The sequence below is a fragment of the Hydra vulgaris genome, chromosome 02 (genome assembly GCF_038396675.1).
Source record: "Hydra vulgaris chromosome 02, alternate assembly HydraT2T_AEP".
Classification (NCBI taxonomy): domain Eukaryota; kingdom Metazoa; phylum Cnidaria; class Hydrozoa; order Anthoathecata; family Hydridae; genus Hydra; species Hydra vulgaris.
This window is the reverse complement of record NC_088921.1, coordinates 4,165,001-4,185,943: the sequence shown is the minus strand read 5'-3', so window position 1 is coordinate 4,185,943 and position 20,943 is coordinate 4,165,001. Positions and strand designations below refer to the sequence as shown.

The following is a 20,943-nucleotide window of genomic DNA, read 5'->3' as shown; positions in this document are numbered from 1 at the left end:
TTGGAAATTTTGGTTCCATAAAATTTAAATTTTGCAAATAATTCATTTTTCTTCTAAATATTTTTTGATTTTATAAACTTTTTATAAAGTTTGTTTTTAACTGGGGTTTTGATTTCAGTTTAATTTGTTGGTTGGTTAGTATTTTGTAAGGAGCATGATGGTCTTAGATTTCATCAAATGTTTTTAAAATGAAATTCATGGATTTATTAACATCAACTTTTTTAATGGAGAGTTCCCTGTTGATATCAGAAATTTCTTTAATAAATATACTTTTATTTAATTTTTTTGAAGCACCGTCTGAAAGTTTTTACTTTTTTGGGGTGGTTGGGTTTGCCATGAATGCAAATAAATTGTGCTATGTAGTCTAAAATCGAAATTGTAAGGTTACTTGAGAATTGATCAGTTAAATGAAAGTTCGTGAATATGTTATCATATATGTTATATGACTGTTATTGATGTAGCTGTAATGTGGGATGGTAAAATTACAGGACTTAGTGAGTAAGATGTTAAAGAATCAAGATATGTAGAAACAAAGTTAGAATCATTGTGACTTAATAGATCCATATTAAAATCACCTATTAGAAAGATCTTCTTTTTTTTCATTACTTTACTTTTTAAGTAGAAGAGTTAAGTAGGAAGAAGTAAATTCATGTTTATTCATTTAACGATGACAATAAATGCAGCCAATTATTATATTTGATTTACAAGGTTTTGCAATTTCAACAAAAATAGACTCTAAATATTTAGAAGAGTAAATCATAAGATCATTGCGAACTACATAGTTTAAATTTGAGCTTAAGTATAAAAGTGCTCCACCTTTATTAGCCTTAGTAGGACAATCCTCAATATTAAACCCGTTTATGTATATATCAGTTATACTTGTATTGTTTATATATTTAGATTCTGTATTATCTATTGCCATGGGAAAATTATTAAGAGAGCTGATAAGACTACAGAGTTCGTCAATGTGGAATGGTAGAGAAGCAATGTTAAGATGAATATATAGTTCTGAAATGGGAAGCATAGTTTTATTGAGATCAATAACGCCATAGTATTTGCAATTAACAGAACTGAGAAATTTATTTATATCTTTTAAGATATTTTTAAGATTACTTGGAGTCTCAAAGAGTTTAATGAACTAGTAGATATATACCTGTATAACAATGTTGACTTCAAGCTCCAAGTTGGAAATCGAGCTAAAGGCCACATTAGATATACAGAATGACAATACAAATCTGACTAGTCATTCAAAAGAAGATTATAAGAGTGTGCATCAATATGGTTACATATGGCATGGAACAATGAAATACAAAGATCAGATTAGATTGGTCTTTAATTATCAGTTATATTTTTATGACATGTGTTGCAGAGAGATTTAAATGCCATATTCTTTAGAAAAAAATATATATATGTACATGCAGTATTAACTAAGTGACAAAAGTGTAAAATAGAGATAAAAAAAAAAAAAAAGCTAAGTAAAAGACTAAATTTGAAAACTTAAAACTTGGGTAACCGTTGGCATGAAAAAAGGAAAAATTATTTTCATAACAATATAAAGAAATAAAAACAATGATAGAAAAAAGTGATTAACACTAAAGTTAACTAAAAGATAACAGTTAAAAAATTAAACAATTAAAATAATTAAACTTTGACAAACCTCGAACTGATATTAAAAGTAACTATGACAACAAAAAATATTAAATGTAAAAAAACTAATAATACAAAAATAACATACTATATTAATAATATATAATAATACTAATACAACTACTATTAACTGCTACAAATAATAATATTATTATCAAAGACACAAAAACAATAATAAAATAATAATAAATACTTTTATAAGAATATAATATTAAAAATAAATAAAAAAATAGGTATCAAATAAGACCTAAAAATAAATACAATTAAATATAAACAATATAATACAAGAAAATAAATAATAATATAATGACTGAAAAATAATAACTAGGATTGGGTGGGGAAATGTTGGTCTACGGGGTAATCTGGAACTAATTCATATTTATTTGTTATATTGATAATGGCTTTAGGTATAAAGTTGAAATGTTTACCACGTTGTTATAACATATTAGGCTAATTAATTTTAAAATATAACCTAGCTATGCTGTTAGAAATGGCACTTTTTTAGCTAAAATGCTAGTTACATAAACAAAGTCATTATTTTCTCCGTTTTTAAACTTCAGAGATAATATATTCAAATAAGGCGTAAACGTATGAAAAATGGTTATTTTGAAAGTTAAGTTTCTATATTTTAAGGATAGTATACCTGTAAGACACTAACACACATGGTTTGTTTAAAATTTGAAATATAATCAGATGGGGTAAAGTGGGTCTATGTATGTGTAATATTATGATATGTAATTATATTATCAAAGTTGTTGTTAGTAACATTATAAACCTTTTAGTTTTATCAGACCTAACTATTTTGGTGTTAATAATTCATTAGAACTATTAAACACTTATGTTTGAAATTTATATCTTTGAAGCTTATATTAAGAAACATGTGTATTTATTTGTATGAAACAATACCTAGGTCAAATAAAATATTATATATAACCTTAATGGTGTTAAAATACTTTTTTGGTGATATGTTATGATATATGCTAATATATTTCACTAAAAGTTTAACAGATTTTTCATAAATATTACTTTAGAAAGTATTTTAAAAATGCCAAGATTTTATAATAAAAAAATAAAAATTATAATTCATCTAATAATTAATCTTTAAAAAAATTTGATTTAAAAAATGCCAAGATTTTATAATAAAAAAATAAAAATTATAATTCGTCTAATAATTCATCTATTAGGCTATAATAAAAAAATAAAAACTAGGCTGGCGCCTAATTCATCTGATAATTCATCTATTAATTCATCTAATAATTCATCTATTAGGCTGGCAAAATGCAAATTGCAATTCATCTATTATGCTAGATTGCAAAATCTGCAAATCAAAAAAATTATAATTCATCTAATAATTCATCTATTAGGTTTCGTCAAAGATATGGTCTTCCATTAGATTCTCTTGACATTTGTAATTTAGTTGCTCAATTTTGCACAACGATGAGGAGGAAAACTCCTTTTAAAAATGGAAATCCTGGGAAAGATTGGATAATTTCTTTTAAGAAGCGTCATGTTGATAAACTTCGATTATGCAAACCTGAAATACTTACATTTTCAAGAGCTAAAAGTTTAACACATGAAGTTGTAGATAAATTTTTTACTATTTTATCTGATGTGATTCATAATAATAGCATTGTACCAAGTAGTATATACAATCTTGACGAGACTGGGCTTTTTACAAATCACTTAACGAAGAGAGTGTTTGTACATCCAAAAAGCAAAGATGCTTATGAACTGGCTGCTTCTTCTGGTAAAGCTATGTACTCTGTGCTGTTATGTGTGTCTGCAAATGGAAGATATCTTCCACCATTTGTTGTTTTTAAGGGAGAAGGCTAACTGTATTTTAAATGGGTAGAAAATGGACCACCAGGATGTGCTTTTGGGGCAACAGCAAGTGAATGGATGCAAGACTTTCTATTTGAAAACTGGTATTTTACTTGAATTTTATAATTTTCATTTTTTTCTTTTAACTTTTTTTTTCTTTCCTTTTTTTTTTAATGTATTTACACTGAATAGCCTTTGTTGTTCTAGAAGACGGTACAAATGATTCAATAAAAGTAAATACATTCTTTGTTTATGTTTGTCGAGCACTTCATACCATTTGTTGACCAAGATCAAAAACCATAAGATCAAAAACCTTTATGATGGTCATGGCAGTCATTTAACATATGGTACTATAAAAGCGGCCATGGACAATCATATCCAAGTTATTGTTGTTGAGAAACAAAACAAAAAAAATATTGATAAGACAGCTTTTACAGGATTATTGAAACAATTGTGTCAGACACTCTCTCCAGCAAATGCTATAGCAGGATTTCGTGGTACAGGTATCTCACCATTAAGTAAAGAAAAGATGGAAAGAAGAATAACAGGTATTGACTTTCTCAATCAATCACCTGAACGTTATAGCTCTAAATCTCCAAGATTACAAACACCAGGATCAGCTATGCGAGAAGCTTTAAGGTCAATCATATGTCCTAATGTATCTGCAGTAACAGCAGCAATAATTGAACAACAAAAACAAAAAAGGAAGAGTGTACAAGCAAAATGTGGAGAACTCCTTACAAATGAAAAAGTTAAATGACGGTTACTTGAGGAACAAAATGTCAGAGAGGAAAAAAACCAAGTAAAAAAAAAATGTACAAAAAAAACTATTACCTCTACTGAAGTATCAAAGAAATACCCAAAAAGATCTAAGAAGTGCCCAAAATAGCACGAATGTAACCATAAAAGTGTAGTGATCAAAAAAATAGTTACTTTTTATAAAATACTTTATTAAAACATGATTTCTGTTTTAAATCATCATTTTTTTACTTTTATTTGACCGAGTTTTTAATTTTTATTGTTGTGCTGTGTATGTATGCTTTTTCAATAAAAATAACTTAAGACTACTTTTTTTAAAATAAAACCTTGTATATATGCTATAAAAAAGGTGCGTACATATAGAATGTATGTCAGATTTTCATAAGCAGCAGTATTTTAAACCAGAACTACCAATATTTTATGTAGTCCCACATTACCCCATGTAGTGGGGTAATGTGGGTCTATATAGGCATCTTCAAATAAAGGCTCCCAAGACTTATTGATAGTATTTTAAGTAATAGTTTTTTGTTGAATTTGTTTAGTAAGATGTTCAATCATGATTTCAAGACATATCTTGTCAGAAAGCTGATATATAAACATTAAATTATAACGTAAAGAAAAAATAAAAATTATAAAAAAAAAAACTTCTCTACTAATGCTCTTTCTTCTTTCTTTTTAATTTTTCTTAATTCTTTTTATTTGCTTATTTCACTTTATTTTGTTCTTTTGTTTTATTTTTATTTTTTTTTTTTTATATTTAAGTTTATGAAGTGTTCATTTTTATTTTGTTCCTTAAATTTGAATTTTTTTTTGTTTCAAATTAATATAGATGATTGTTGATGAATTATTTGTGCTTATAAAATAGATAATAATTACTTTTGTAAATAGTTTTGTTTTTCTTTATATTTATCTCCACTTTTCTTTTTTACCGTTATAAAAATGCATCCGCCATTTGTGAAGACGTTACAAGGAATAGAAAGCATTAATGGTTTTAAAGAAATCTCAATTTTAAGTTGACTGGATTTTACTGTGCCTGTGATTAAAGGTGGAGTTGACACATTATACTAGGTTGTCAGATGTTACTCGTGTTGGAAAAATAGTAACTAATCACCATTTACACTGTTTTTTACGTTGAAGCATACAACACTTATATTTTATTCTTGTAAATTCACCTAATTTATAAAAATAGGGATTCACATGGAAGAATAAAATTTCAATAAAAGGGATCATCAAAAAGTCTTCTTAAAAAATAAAATGAAAAAAACAACCTTCACGTTATAGTTGCAATAGTAATATTTGCCAAATAATTCCAAAAATCTATATAATCAAGCAATTTCAGAGAGGCACAAAAAAGATTCTTTTTGTTGTAAGGCACAAAAAAGATTCTTTTTGTTGTAATATCTTTAACATTGTTGAATCCTTCCTTTCCAATTGTAGTATAAAAGTTGTCCTTGATGGACAACACTCGTCTTCTTATTCTGTAACTTCAGGAGTTCCTCAAGCTTCTATCCTTGGCCCTATACTCTTTTTAATTTAAATTAACGATCTTCCAGATATTTTCACATCTGAGGTGGCATTGTTTGCTGATGATACTACCATTTATTCTTGTCGTGATAAGAAGCCAACACTCTCTGATTGCTTGGAGGGGGAATTTGAGCTTGAAAAAGATCTCACTTCTGCTAAAGCATGGGGCTCACAGTGGATGCTGATAAGTGGCTCAGATAAAATACTTTTCAGCCAATCGTTATCGCAACAATTTAGATCAAATGTGTTGCAAAATTAGCATCTGCTAAGGTTGCATCTCTTTACCGAGCTTGACACTTTCTTACTTGGAATTTTATTGTCCATCTCTATAAATCTAAGATCCGTCCTTGTATGGAATACTGTTGCCATATCTGGGGCGGATGTTCTAGTGATGCCCTTTCTCTTTTAGACAAGGTACAAAAACATAGTTGGGCCTACTCTTTCAGTCAACCTTCAACCATTATCACATTGTCGTAATGTTGCTTCTCTTTCACTTATACTATTACATTATAGTATTTGTATTTCACTTAAACAAATACTATAATGGGCACTGCTCTAAAGAGCTAGCATCCCTTGTGCCATCTACAAAATTCATTATCGTGTTATTCATCATTCAAGTCTCATCCTTTTTCTGTGACTGTTCCTAAGTGCTTCAAAAACTCTTATTTGTCCAGTTTTTTCCCTCGAACATCAGGTGTTTGGAATTTGCTTCCTTCATCTTGCTTTCCTTATATATATAAATTGCTTTCCTTTAAGTCGTCTGTCAATTGTTATCTTGCTCTACAATTTTCATCCTTTCACTTCCAGTAACTTCCAACCTAATAGTGCTTGCTTGCAGCCTTGTTGGAAGCGAATATCTTTAAAAAAAAAAAAAAAGCACACATATATATATATATATGTATATATATATTTGTATATATATATATATATATATATATATATATATATATATATTTATATATTTGTATGTATATATATATATGTATATATATATATATATATATATATATATATATATATATATATATATATATATATATATATATATATATATATATATATATATATATATATATATATATATATATATATATATATATATATATATATATATATATTATACAATGAAAAATGTATGTCAAGCAAAATCTCAACTTCAAAAAAATTTTTTTATATATATTTCTTTAAAGGTTTGTAAGAAATTAGTACAAAATATATTTAACACTACATTAAAATTTTGGGTTGAAAAACATAAAAATCTAATACCTGAACGAATTACTACCAATTTCATTATAGAATTAGCATCATTTATTTTAAAAAACAATAATTTCCTCTTTGATAATCAATTATTTCACCAAATCACAGGTACAGCCATGGGTACAGACTTTGCACCAGACTATGCATGTCTTTCGATAGGTTTCTTAGAAGAAACAATACTTTTTCCAAAAATTCTACCAAGATTTTTTTCAAATGACGAGGTTCATACTATTGAACAGTTCTACTTTAGATATGTTGATGATGGTTTTAACATATGGCCTAAACACTTAGATATAAACAAATTTAAATTGTCACTCGCCGAATTAAACAATTCAATTACCTTCACAATTGACTATGGCATTGAATTAGTTGAAAAAGAAAATATTTATAATATAATTAATTTTTTAGACATTTCTGTTAATCTTCAAAATAACAAATATATCAAAACTGACATATTTTATAAAGAAACAAACACACACGATTATCTTAATTTTAACAGTCATCATCCTTACCACACCAAAAAGAACATCCCTTATAGTCTTGCAAAAAGAATAATTGTATTTACATCTGATTATATCACCGAAAACCTGCGTTTAGCAGAGCTTAAATTATGGCTGAAAGAATGTAATTATCCAGACATTGTTATTGAAAAAGCATTTCATAATGCAAAACTACAAGGACCAGCTCAACAAAAGAAACCTAATGAAGTCGTTCCTTTAGTCACTACATTTTACAGCAACCTAAATTGCCAACCTATATTAACTAAAACCAAACTTCTACTCAGTATATCCACCAGTGAAAAAATACAAAAAATATTTTCTAACATAAATCCTGTAATAGCTTACAAACAACCACCAAATTTACTGAGACAACTTACTTCCGCTAAATTTAATTCCACAACATCTAATAACAAAAAGTTAGGAATTTTTAAATGTAATGATAGTCGTTGCAAAATTTGTTTATTTTACCTACAAGAGGTAAATAATTTCGTAACATCCAACGGTACTATTTGGAACATTAAAAGTCACATTACTTGCAGCAGCAAGAATGTCATTTATTATCTAAAATGTTTGTCTTGTAATGGTCAATCAACATATACTGGAAAAACAAACAATTTGAGAAATCGCACTAATGGTCATATTTCAAGTTGCAGAACTGGCCATTCAACAGACAGGTTTGACAATCATGTATATGATTGCCAACGTATAAATAAAAAAATAATGGAACCATTTTTCCAGCTTTTTGTTTTTCTGGAACTTAAAAGTGATAAAAATTTATGAATCTTATGAAAGTCATTTGCATAAACAAAAGCATGATACTTTTAACTAACACTTTCTGTTTTAAAAATATTAGACAATGGTAACTAATAGCAACAATACATTAATTGATTAAAAATACTTTTGTAACAAAAAATAAATAAATTTGTACATAACAGCACTTAAACTAACACTACTGATGAAACATTGAAAGGCCTCTAGTGTTAAATATATTTTGTACTAATTTCTTACAAACCTTTAAAGAAATAAATATAAAAAAATTTTTTTGAAGTTGAGACTTTGTTTGACATACATTTTTCATTGTATTGGTAAAAATTATATATATATATTATATATATATATATATATATATATATATATATATATATATATATATATATATATATATATATATATATATATATATATATATATATATATATATATATATATATATATATAAGAACTGTATTTTTTTTCTGTTGAACAAAGTTAATTTCAATATACATTAATGATAGAATATAGACTATAATCAATTTAATGTTATAACAAATTTTTGTTACAGATTTATCTTTTCACTTAAATTTAAAAACATATTTTTAGGCTGAAAACAGATATTATTAAGGGGAAAACAAATAGAAGAAATTTTTATAAATAAAGCTTTTATAAAAATTATGTTTAATAAAACAAAATGTATTTTTTATTGTAAATACAATTCTCTCTAAAAGCTATAGCTTCAAGATACAAACTAAGGAAACTCAAACAAAGCCTCTGCATGGACAAATTGAGCATGATACTACCAATGACACAGTGAGGTCTTGGTCATATTTTTTTACTTTTAAACAAGATTAAAACAACTAATTTTTTTAATTTGTTTTAAATATCATGTTTATAAGTAAAATCAAAATAAGGTATCACTTGATAAATGAATATAACAAATTTGTATTATTCAATCAAGTAAATCTTAAGAGAGATCACTTACATAAGCAACTTACAAAGTAAATAAAACGAATGATTGTAACATTATTAAAGCAATCTTAGCTAACATGATACTAAATTTAATTTACAGTATTCTTTTACAATGTAATAAAGTCATATCAACAATAATAACTGAAATATCTGTCTCTAAATGATTCGAAACATCCATCACCATTTCTAACATAATTTTAAGGCATACAAAGGATACTTAATCCTGATTGTTAATGTTAAATAAAACATAGAATTACCTTTCTTAGCAGAAAATTTTGTAGAGCTTACTGGTGAATTCGAAGTTTCTAAATGATATATATAAAAAATTGGTGTATATTTATTTAAAAGAACATGAAAAAAATAATGACATTGATTTATAGTATTCTTTACCGCAACCTAATTAAATATTAAAATAAAATTTAAATATTTTAATGTCATGAAAGTCACAATCACAACAAATAATCACTGAAAAAAATTAAATCATTTCTATTGCACTTTAAAAACAAACAAAATATATAATTTAATCATTTCTATTGTACTTTAAAAACAAACAAAACTGGAAATAAATTCAGGAGAAACAAACTAAAATCCCCTATTTTTATGTCGGAGTTTGTTGTCTTATAGCACTTGATTAAGTAAAGGTTAGAGATGCACAGTGAGCATAGAAGGAAAAGTTTTGGAAATAGGATCATAACTAATGATCAAGATATTCTAGAATATTCATTGAGGACTTTTTAGAAAGATATTTTTTTGCTTGTTATAGGAAAATTTAAATTTTTAATGTTAAACTAAATTTGTGGACTGGGTTCAAAATTAATGAAAAGAAATATCAAAAATTTAAATAACTTCGGGGTCTGGTTTCTACTGTTCTATTGATAAGAAGTTTAGTATTTAAAAACAAGTATTCTGTCAAATTTGGATTTGACAGAATACTTGTTTTTACTAACAAAATAATGTTAGTATAATAAAATTATAAGGAAAGAGTTCTAATGATTCGAATTTGCAACATATATTTGAAGATAAAAAGTTAAAATAGTAAAAAATGTGAATAACTTTATAATTAATCATAAGGTTTTCAAAATATCATCAAAATATCTCTTTGGTTTTGAAAACATACGCTCATGAGATCTGCTTGTATGGTCAAATCAACCACAATCTTGTCATAGCTTTGGAGGATGCGAATGGATAATTAACTTAATTTGACTTAACAGTTTTGTCAGCTTTAATAAATAGTGTGAATAAATCTATTTCTATAATGTATTTTACATTTTTGTTTGCCTCCATTAGATTATTTTTATTTTACCTCTGCTGAAACAAACACAAAATCATATCAAGTAAACAAATTAAAAATTAAAAATCTTCATATTTGTAACCAAAAATAAAATATTCACATATTTTAAGAAAAAATAATAATCACTGTTCAACATTTTTAAATTAAGTAAATTAATAAAAGTACTAACTTGCCTCAGTTCCCCTTATAATATTTGAAGAGAAGAAATGTTAAATATTTTTAAAATATATGACACAGTAGAGGCAAGTTAGCACTTTTGAAAAAATCTAAGATTTAATCTGATTTTTTGTAAAAAAAAACAAAAAAATTATAACATAATTACATAATTAAGTTTTAAAAGCTTTGATAAAAAAAATTTATAAATAAAATAACACATTTGTAATTTATTTATTTAAAAATCTATTCCATATCAAATCAAAAACAACTTTTACATAAGTGGTTTATCAATTTTTATTTCAGTAAATTTATTTTGAATGGAAACTAACGGAAATTACTAAACTTTTATAGATACACAAAAATATTGAAAATTCATCAACTTCAAAATTGCTTAGAAATTAGCTAGAAACATAAGTTTTTCTTATTTATTCACAAATATATCTGACTTTCTGAAAAAATAATTTTTATAGACTTTCTCAGACAAATATTTTTTGTCTCTTTCCACCTCTGGACCCACTGTGAGATGGTGTCTCGATAAAATAACTTATCTTCGGCAGATGGTAACTGCACCCAGCTAAAAATCCCCTGCCTATAGGCTCTTGGTTAAGTAAAGGCTACAGAGAGTGTCTTGATAAATTTATATATATATATTGGGCAGATGTTAACAGCATGTTGTTAGTTGTGAAAATGTTAACAGGTACGGTCTTGTAAAATAAACAATCCTAAGCAAAGACATCAGTAATCAGTAGCCGGTTTCAGAACAATAAAAAACTTAGTTTTAGAGCTTTACCATCATTAGGAGATAATAGATTGAGTTGCCATAAAGGAGTCATAAAAACAGAGACACAAGCAAAACCCATGCATTGATTTAAGAAGATCCAGCATTCAACATTCAACAACTAGAAACAACCTATTATAAATACATCTGCACCAGCCTAACAAATGAAGAAGGGGTGCAATGCTGGCCAACAGATAGAACCTGTTTGCCCTTTAAACTGAACACAAGATAGGATAAGAGAAAAGACATAAATCAAGGAGAGAAAGTCACCAATAAAAACAATATTATAAGAGTAGTAAAGAGTTTTTTTCAGTTTTTTTCATTTGATCAGAAATTACATCTAAAAGTGTGTAGTCTTGCGAAGTAGAAAGTTAAATATGTTTAAAATGAAATAATAATTTCATTATTTTTAATTTAATTAATAAATTAATTATAAATAAAATAATTTCATTATTTTATTTATAATTAATTTATACAAAATAACAAAATAATATACTGAAAAAAAATATATTTACAAAAAATATACAATAAAAACTAAAATTAGGTTAACAAAGTACAAATTGTCATTAAATGTTTTCTAATCCTTTTTGAGCATCTTCTATATGAGGCAACTCTCCAATAAAGAAAAGAATTTGTTCTTGTCCCTATCTCAGATCCATACTCTATGCTCCCCATAGGATGTTAGCCCTCTATTTCCTTTTATAGCATAAAAATACTTCATACAATGAAATTTAAATTAAAATTAAAATCTAAATTGAAAATAGTAATGAAATAATTTAAATTGCATAAAAGGACAAAGTATGAAATAATTTTGAAATTTTCAAAATGAAAAAATATTGAAATTATTTTGAAATATTTAAAATGAAAAAAATAATGAAATAACTTAAATGTTTTTTGTAAATAACAATGTAAGTAAGGTTAAAATAGGAAAAAAAGTCTATGTGTCATTTTGCTGACTGCATCTAAAAAAAGTTTTCGATCTGCCAACTAATGGCGTAAATATACATTTAGTGAGGAATGGGGAAAAGGGTGTGTCACATTCCACACACCTCTCACTTTGCAGTGACCTTGTATATATGTATAAACAATATATACTAATTTTTGTATATGTTAATTTGTTCCACTTTTTTCTTTTTGTTTTACAAACATCTTCTGATTAAAAATTTTTATTAAATGAAGTGAATTAGGTAAATTTTATTTTTGAATAAAATTTACCTAATTCACTTCACTTTTTTTTTATTCATATTTTTGTATATATAGAATATGTATTATAGAATATTTATTATAATAATATTAACTTTGTGTTTCATTTTTGTGTTTCAGCTGCAAATAATAAAGAATATTCTTATTTTATGACTAATAACATTAATGGAAATTGAAAAGTCAAAACTAGAAAATGACATTGGTGTTTATATATAAAGTGATTTGAAATGGGCCAAACAAGGAAAATATACAGCCAGTAAATCAAATAGTATGCTCTCACTACTAAATAATACATTCAAGTACATGGATAAAGATCTAATAAAAACACTGTATTGTACGTATGCTAGACCAAATTTAGATTTTTCGATTCAAGCATGGAGTTCGTATTATACAAAAGATGTTAATGAACTAGAAAAAGTTCAACAAAGTGCAACCAAAATGATACCGGAACTAAGACATCTTGAGTACGAAAAAAGATTAGAAATTTTGGATATGACAACTTTAGAGACTCGGCGGCTAAGAGGTGACTTGATCCAGCAATTCAAGATATTTAAAGGTATTAAAAAGATTGATATTAAACAAAATCAAACAATGAACTCTATTTCCTCATCAGGTCCAGCACCTAACATTAGAGGAGCTAAACATCGATTAAAACCTGAATTGTTTAGAAATTGTATGAAAAGACAATATTTTTTCAGCAATAAAGTCATTGATGGATGGAATAGTCTACCAGCAGAAGTCGTTCAATCAATTACACTTAACAACTTTAAATCAAACTTGCAACCAGTCGATTTAAAAGCAATGGCAAACAAGACGAAAATCAAGAAAACTTATTATTAACGCTTTTTCATTTAAAACTGAACAGTAATTAATATATACCGGCCATCATAGATATTGGCTTTTTTATAAAAGTTTAAAACTGAAACTTATCAATATCATATAAAAAATTAATACTTTAATTACTTAGTTAATTATACGTATTTGATTCATAAAATGTAATTAAATATATTTATTATGCCGCATTTTCTAAGTTTTTTTCCAATAAGAACTGGGTTTATGGTTACTGGCGCTTTATCTCTTCAGCATTAACTATTATTATTATTATTATTATTATTATTACAAAGTTTTATTTAAATATAAAATTAAAAAAAAATTTATAATTGATGAATGACAAATTTTAATTAGGATAGGTGAATGCAAATTTTTTAACATTAGTTTCTAAATATTAACAGTTGTAATTTTTAATAGTATACATATTATTATATATATATTTTTATATATAATATAAATTTTTAAATATTATTATTAATAATTATAATAGTAGTGGTAAAAAAAAAAATAATTATAATAGTAGTGGTAAAAATTTGTATTAACCTATTTTTTAGGAAGAGGAACTAAAAATGATGACAAAAACACAAAAAAATTTAAAGCTTCTAAATAAAAATTCAATTTCAAAATGGTGTAATACTTTTTTAACGTCACCGACAAAAAAAAGTTTATCTTGAGATGCCTAAAAGATATGATTCTGAAATTTTTTCATAATGTTCTTTATGTTTTAAACAAACAATAACAAAATAATTAATGTAGTTAAAAGTATTTTTCAGGGATAGTTGATCAAATGAATTTTCTCATTTGTGAGCTGATCAAATGATCTCATTTGTGAGCTGATCAAATGAATTTTCTCATTTGAGAGCTGATCAAATGATCTCATTTGTGAGCTGATCAAATAAATTTTTTCATTTGTGAGCTGATCAAATGGATTTTCTCATTTGTGAGGGTGAAAATTGTCTTGACACTAAAAATAATTTGTAAATTTTAAGAAAACTAATGATCTAAGTGGCAAAGTGATAGGTGATAAATAAAAGTGATATTGTTTGAAAAAGAAAATCGCAACCATTATTAATTAGTTGGTCAAGATTATAAGGACACATTAACTATGCTTGCAGATAACATTGTTGAACATTGGATTTTTTTTTAGTTTTAAAACTTATTTTTATAAACTAGTGATCTTTAATTTTTTCTACAGTACTTGAAATTCCAAAAACTTTTACTGACAAAATCTAAACAATACCTTTCTCAAATATTTGTTTTAAACAACAGCAATTACTAACCATAATTACTAAAAGGGTTTTATCCATTACTAAAAACAAGTCCACAATTTTATTTTTAAGTGTAAAATTTGTTTTTTTAAAAGGTTTTGAGAGGATTTAGAAGTCTGTGTGTAAAGCTCATAGCCCCCCTCCTACACTATCTCTGTTGATACATTTTCACTATTCACCCCCACTTCCACCAAAAATTCCTGCATCCTTCACTTAGAATTGATAGGTTTAAACCTATTATTATATAAAAGCACAGCAAGGCAAATATCTTTTGGCAGCAATTGGTACTGATGCACTACTCCAAAAAGAAATAGATTTGTACATTCAAAATGGCATCAAAACCATCCTAAAAGATGTAAATAATTGAACCTGCACTAAGCTGCATACAATCAAGAGTTACTGGATACTTTTAAAAGGAATCTTGTTGAAAAGCTTTGAATAAGCAAATGATGATGAAGAACTTAAGCAAAAATAGACAGCAAAATCAAAAAAAGTTACTAAAGCAAAATACTGGCAATTATGGCACCTACTCTCAAAAATATTCAACCTGTTCCTAAGCATCTTTTAAAACGTGTACCCAATTGTCATAAAAAAAACTTTCAATAAAGATCTAAAAAATCAGTTTAATATAGCTAGTGCAGGCTTGGTTGAGAAGAGGGAGCGATTGCTCTCGATTACTGACCACAAAAATAATATTTAGTTGCGAAAAACTGGCCTGGTTTTGTAGTTGTTTTGAGAACATTTAAGTTTATGTATGTCTGAAAAAATTTTTTTGCATACATAGAAACATATATAAACTTTAGAAAGTTATTAAATATAAAGGAAAGCTTTTAAGTACTTATATATTGGTTAACTAGCTCTAAATATTTTTGCTTCAGTTGCATTTCTTTACAAAGCTCACTAGCTCTAAATAAATTCAGTTGCCACTTGATATACTTAAACTTACTTTTTCCTGTTATAAATTAAAATTAAAAAGCCCACTCACTAAACATCATCAGCGATATTGTGAAGCAGTTCCGCTTCTTCCTCATAAAGTATTTTTAACCTTTTAGTTGATTTCTATCTAATTAATTTAATTTCTACAGTAACTCAATGATTTAAATTATTTGATTTAATCATCTAACTAAGAATAATTGTTTCCAATATGTTAAAATTTTTACGCGAAACGTAAAATTGTTATTAAAAAAATTAACTTTTTTATTTATAAAATAATTTAGCTTAAATAAAACTAAAGCTAGTGTTAGTTTTGTTAGAATCTTGTAAGACTTTTTGGGGCTGGGGGCTATTTTTAAATATTGGAGGCCTTTTTATGTGCCAGAGTGCAAAAATGATTTAAAAAAAAAGTCTTTTAACTATTTCGGGGCCCATAACATTCTGGGGCCCTGGGCTATATCTCCCTTTAATCCCAACCCTCCTTAATCAAGCACTGGAAATAAGACACGAGTATATAAATAAAAATTATATTAAACTCTTTAATAAATAAAAAAAAATTTGTTTCCTTATTAACCAATCGTAGGATGTTTATGTAAAGAAATTATAAAAGAGCGATGTTTCGAAAATATTTGTTCTAAACGTAATTTATTTCGTTTTAAGTTTTTTTGTGTTAAAATTTATTTTCTTTTTCTAGTTAATTTTTTTATGTAATTGTCTCTGATTGATCCAATTAATCTATTTTGCGCATTTTTTTTGTTTTTTAAAATGTTCTGAAAACAACTAAAAAATCTGGCCAGCTTTTATATACAACTAAATATTATTCCTGTGGTCAGTTATCGAGAGCGATCGCTCCCGCTTCCCGACCAAGCCTGCTAGTGTCTAAAAGAGAAAGGGCATCATTTAAAGATCAAAAGCACATAGAAGAATAGACTGTTGATTCAAACTTAGTTTCCCAACAAATGGGTGAATGGTTACAAATGTAAACGCCAAGACCATGCATGGGACTATTGGAGTCTTCACAAATTAAAGGAAGATTACCATCAACATTAAGATTACAAAATGAAACAGCTAAACTCAAATTAGTCTAACAAAGAGCAAGTAGGTCTAGTAAACTTTGCAAGAGATAAGACTTAACAGAAGAAAAGTTACTTCGAAGACCACAAAAATTAGTGAACTATAGATTTAGAGAACTCAGTGATGGCAATGGTTTTATATTTTATAGGTATTATTACATTATGGTATTATAGTTTTTGGTACTTTAGTCAATTTTGGATTTGTTAAAAAACTTGACTTTAGGCACAGCTAGTATTCAGTACACTATTTAATAGTCTAAGCAAATGCCTTATTACTATTATTAAAGCTGCAACAAATGACTTCAAAAGTAGTCTGGACAGTGCACACCAAAAGTAAGAACAGGGACACCATACATGCGCAACATGGCACTGTTAGTATTCTGATACTTTACAGCTGTTTCCGCCTCTCTGAGTGCTACCACAGAGATCAAGAAACCTGACTACCAGCGCAACTCAGAATCATAAAACTGCGTTTTAGAGCTGCACCCTCATTAGGAGATAATAGAATTAGTTTCCTTGTCATAAAAACAGAGACACAAGCAAAACATAGGTATTCATAGGTATTCGATTCAGGAAGATCCAGCATTCAAAATCCTAAACTGGAAACAATGCATTTTGAATACATGCTGCAACAGCCTAATAAATGAAGAAGGGGTGCGAAGGTCATCATTCTACAAGACAGTAGCCAGATACATATAATGTCTGCTCAAGATGAGTATTTTTATCAAGACACCATCTCTAGCTTTTACTCAACGAAGAGCCATAAGACAGGGGGTCTATTATAAAAGATTTGGCTTCTCTTGCCCTTTGCCTAAAAAAGGTATCCTACAAGGTAGCAGGACATGATTATTTATGTTATGCCTAAATTTACATACTGCCAAAACTTTTTTAAATTGGAATATTTAAACATTCTTTTGAAATAGTTTATACTGAAAACATTAGGCAGTTATTATTTGTTAAAAATATTTTTACCATAATTGTGGAATAATATTTTTTGTGATAAAAAAAAAAAAAGATGGTTAAATAATTTTTTTTCTACTTTCTGTTTTTAAAAAATTTTTAATTTAAATTTATTCTGTTATATTTGAATAAAATTTATTATTAAATAATAATAAATTTAAATTTGTTTTATTAAATTTGATTTAAATTTTTTTAATGCTAAATTTTCCGTACCATGTTAAAGAAAAGAAAATTATTTTCACCAAATTTAAGTTTTTTCATCTCGTTACAAAAGTGCTAATATGTAAAAGTGTTTAATGCACCTATAACTGTATAGAAATAACTTTACGTAACAAAATTATCAAAAGATGATTTTTTAGTTTTGATTTTGCAAATGTTTTAAGAAAAAAAGAAGTTTTTTTTTTTTTTCTTGACAAAAATTTATGAGTAGTATGCAAAGAGTTTGCTAAAGCCAAAATGTTTTATAAAATGTTTGTATTACTCTTGATTTTGACATTGAAGCCATTGAGTCAGCATGTTACAAAAATAATAAAATATATCCAGAATAATCATCAAACTGAAGCTTATAGAGAAACTGGAGTAACAAAATTGCCACTTACTACTTAAACACGCAGGAATTTTTTATTTGATTCACTTAAAAAATATGTCAAATAATAATAAAATAATAAAAATAATAATAATAAAAAATAATGATAATAATAAAAAACTATAATAAAAAAAAAAGCATCATTTCACGACGTTTGAAAAAATAAAGAATGAATCCCACGATCAATAGAAAAGTGACATACAGATAAAGTGAAGATTGAAAACACTAAAACTAATTGGAATCAGACTATATAAGTTGCAAACACATGAAACAAATATAGATGATACTGTTGAAATTTTCAAAAAGCTGATAACATTTTTGCAATTTTTGGTTTTTTTATTTTTTTTCTAACTTAGCATATTTTTTGACCTTTCTTAACACTTTTAAGAAGGGCCAAATAAAATGCTAAATTAGAAATAAACTTTTAATATAAGTATAGAATATTTTGGTCTAATGTTTTTATTAGGGATTATCCATAAAGTACATCACGTTAATTTAACTTTTAAATAGAATAAATTTTAAATTAAATTGTAATTATTTGCTCTCTTTCACAGAGATTTTGAATCGACACAATACTTTTGAATTTTAAATATTCTCGGAATTTAATTATTTTCTCCATGGAAGCAAATAATATTCCAATTTTATTTAAAAGGTCTCTAAAATCTTAGGACTGCAACATTATAACTATTATTAAAGGTTAAATGCACAAGCTTCTAGTGCTGGAATTAAAAGAATTTTTCAGCTTTCGGACTTATTCATTCTAAGCTAAGGAACAAGATAGGTGGAAAATGAAAAGACAAAGCTTGTTTTTATATAAAGAATATAAGCAAAGAGTACTGTTGGCTCATAAGTGATATCCTTCAATAACGCTCAATTTTTTATATAGTAATGATGATAGAGTCAAAAAGAAGCCTGTAAATTGTTTTTTTCTAAATATTTGTTGTTCCAGAGTTATGGACGCTTTAACTCTGTACCTTTTAACACTTAAAAAGTCATTATTGGAATTTTATGGTTTTTAAACTAAATTTAAAGGCAACAAAACACCTGTATCTTAAAGGCAATGAAACACCTGATTCCTGTAAGTTTTTTTTTATATTAGGGAAGTAAAGGTAGAACATTATAAATAAAAAATCTCAATTTTTTAAACTATTAGAAATAAAGGAATTACCTCAGTTTTTAATTATTTTTTTCAGAAATATTTTTTTAGAAAACTGAGGTAAACCCTTTCTTAGTCTAAAAATCATAAGCTGAAATTTCACATTTTGGAATTTTTGGTATACTTTAAATACATTTCTCTAAAAACATAAAAACTTCCTGCAAGATATCCTAATGTTTTTGGAATGGATATTCATTGTAATTTGGTTGGATTAAAAAAAAGGGTATGTCAAAAAACTGAGGGGGTACATCAAAAAATGTTTTTAGTAGCACTCAAAAATCAGCTACTAGGAGAAATAGGAAAGGTCTCAAGTTTGAATGTATAGATGTTCTATTACTTGATCATACACAGCAAGGTCTTAAGATTGAATGCATAGGTTTTTGATTACTCGATTGCATATCAAGTCAAAAAAATTTGACTGAAAATAACACGATTTGAGTCACATTTTGGTAACGTGTTATGCAATATCTTGGAGAAAGCTGCTGTTAAATATGAAATCAAGAATACATTTTTCCTTTTCTGGATCTATTCTATTTTAAAAAATTTTCACCATTATGTTCAACCGAAGGCCAAACAATATTTTTCCCAATAAAGTTATTTTCTTCATAAATTTCAACCAGCTTTTTTAGGTACCCTATCATTGTCTAAAGTTACCAAAGATTTATTTGAAACATTTTCACTCTGATCAGGGGAACCAGTTTCAGGGAACCTTTTTTTAAACTGTACCTTTATTCTTTTAAATCTTCTAAAAAATTTTTTAATATTTCTGATATTTAATAATTTTTTATTTAGAAAAGGGCTGATGTGGATTGCTTCTGTTAAGTTGTTACAAGTAGATTTTCTTCAACCTTTTATTTAGAAAGTAAACATTCTAATGGCTCAAAATCAAAATCAGTTGTGTTTTCAAATAAATCTTTGATAGTTACAGTAACTGTTTTAGTCTGAATTACAGAGCATAATTAATTATGCTAACTAATTCAAACTACAGTTTTTAATTAATTCAAATAAAGCTAAATCTGAATTCTATTAAATTTATATGACATGTAAACATTTTTAACCTGATGTTTGTTGAACACAGTTTAAGTCAACTAGTTGATGGCAGTCGGGTGTCAGCAACTGAGCTTGATCCGATGTCAGTATTAAGACAAGATACTCTGTTCTGATCAATTCAGAAGTATTTAACTAAATGCTTAATAAAGCAAACTGAATAACTGCAAATAAAGAAACAATGCCTGAAAATAAACTAATATGTTTAATAAACATTAAAGTGTTTACATGTCTTCAATCGTATAAATTTAAAAAAAAAACAATCATTTGTCATTTCATTTGTTAATTTAATTCATCATTTTAATTTCATTCTGACATAACTTTATTTCAATAATGTGATATTATCCCCAAAGTTTTTTTTTTTTTGCATTGAAAGAATGGTATTATGGAGTAATACAAAATTTAACTTTCAATTTTGGGCCCTTTCC

General features: G+C 26.4%; 1 protein-coding gene across 6 annotated transcripts in view; it reads right to left on the bottom strand.

Moving 5' to 3' along the window:
- Window positions 1-20,943, bottom strand: part of LOC136076658 (NACHT, LRR and PYD domains-containing protein 3-like) — a 66,399-nt gene that overhangs the window by 30,968 nt on the left and 14,488 nt on the right. For all 6 annotated transcript variants that reach the window (XM_065789979.1, XM_065789984.1, XM_065789980.1 and 3 more), the window contains one exon: window positions 9,491-9,538. In XM_065789979.1, the coding sequence (XP_065646051.1) occupies window positions 9,491-9,538 (48 nt within the window). The remainder of the gene's footprint in view (window positions 1-9,490; window positions 9,539-20,943) is intronic.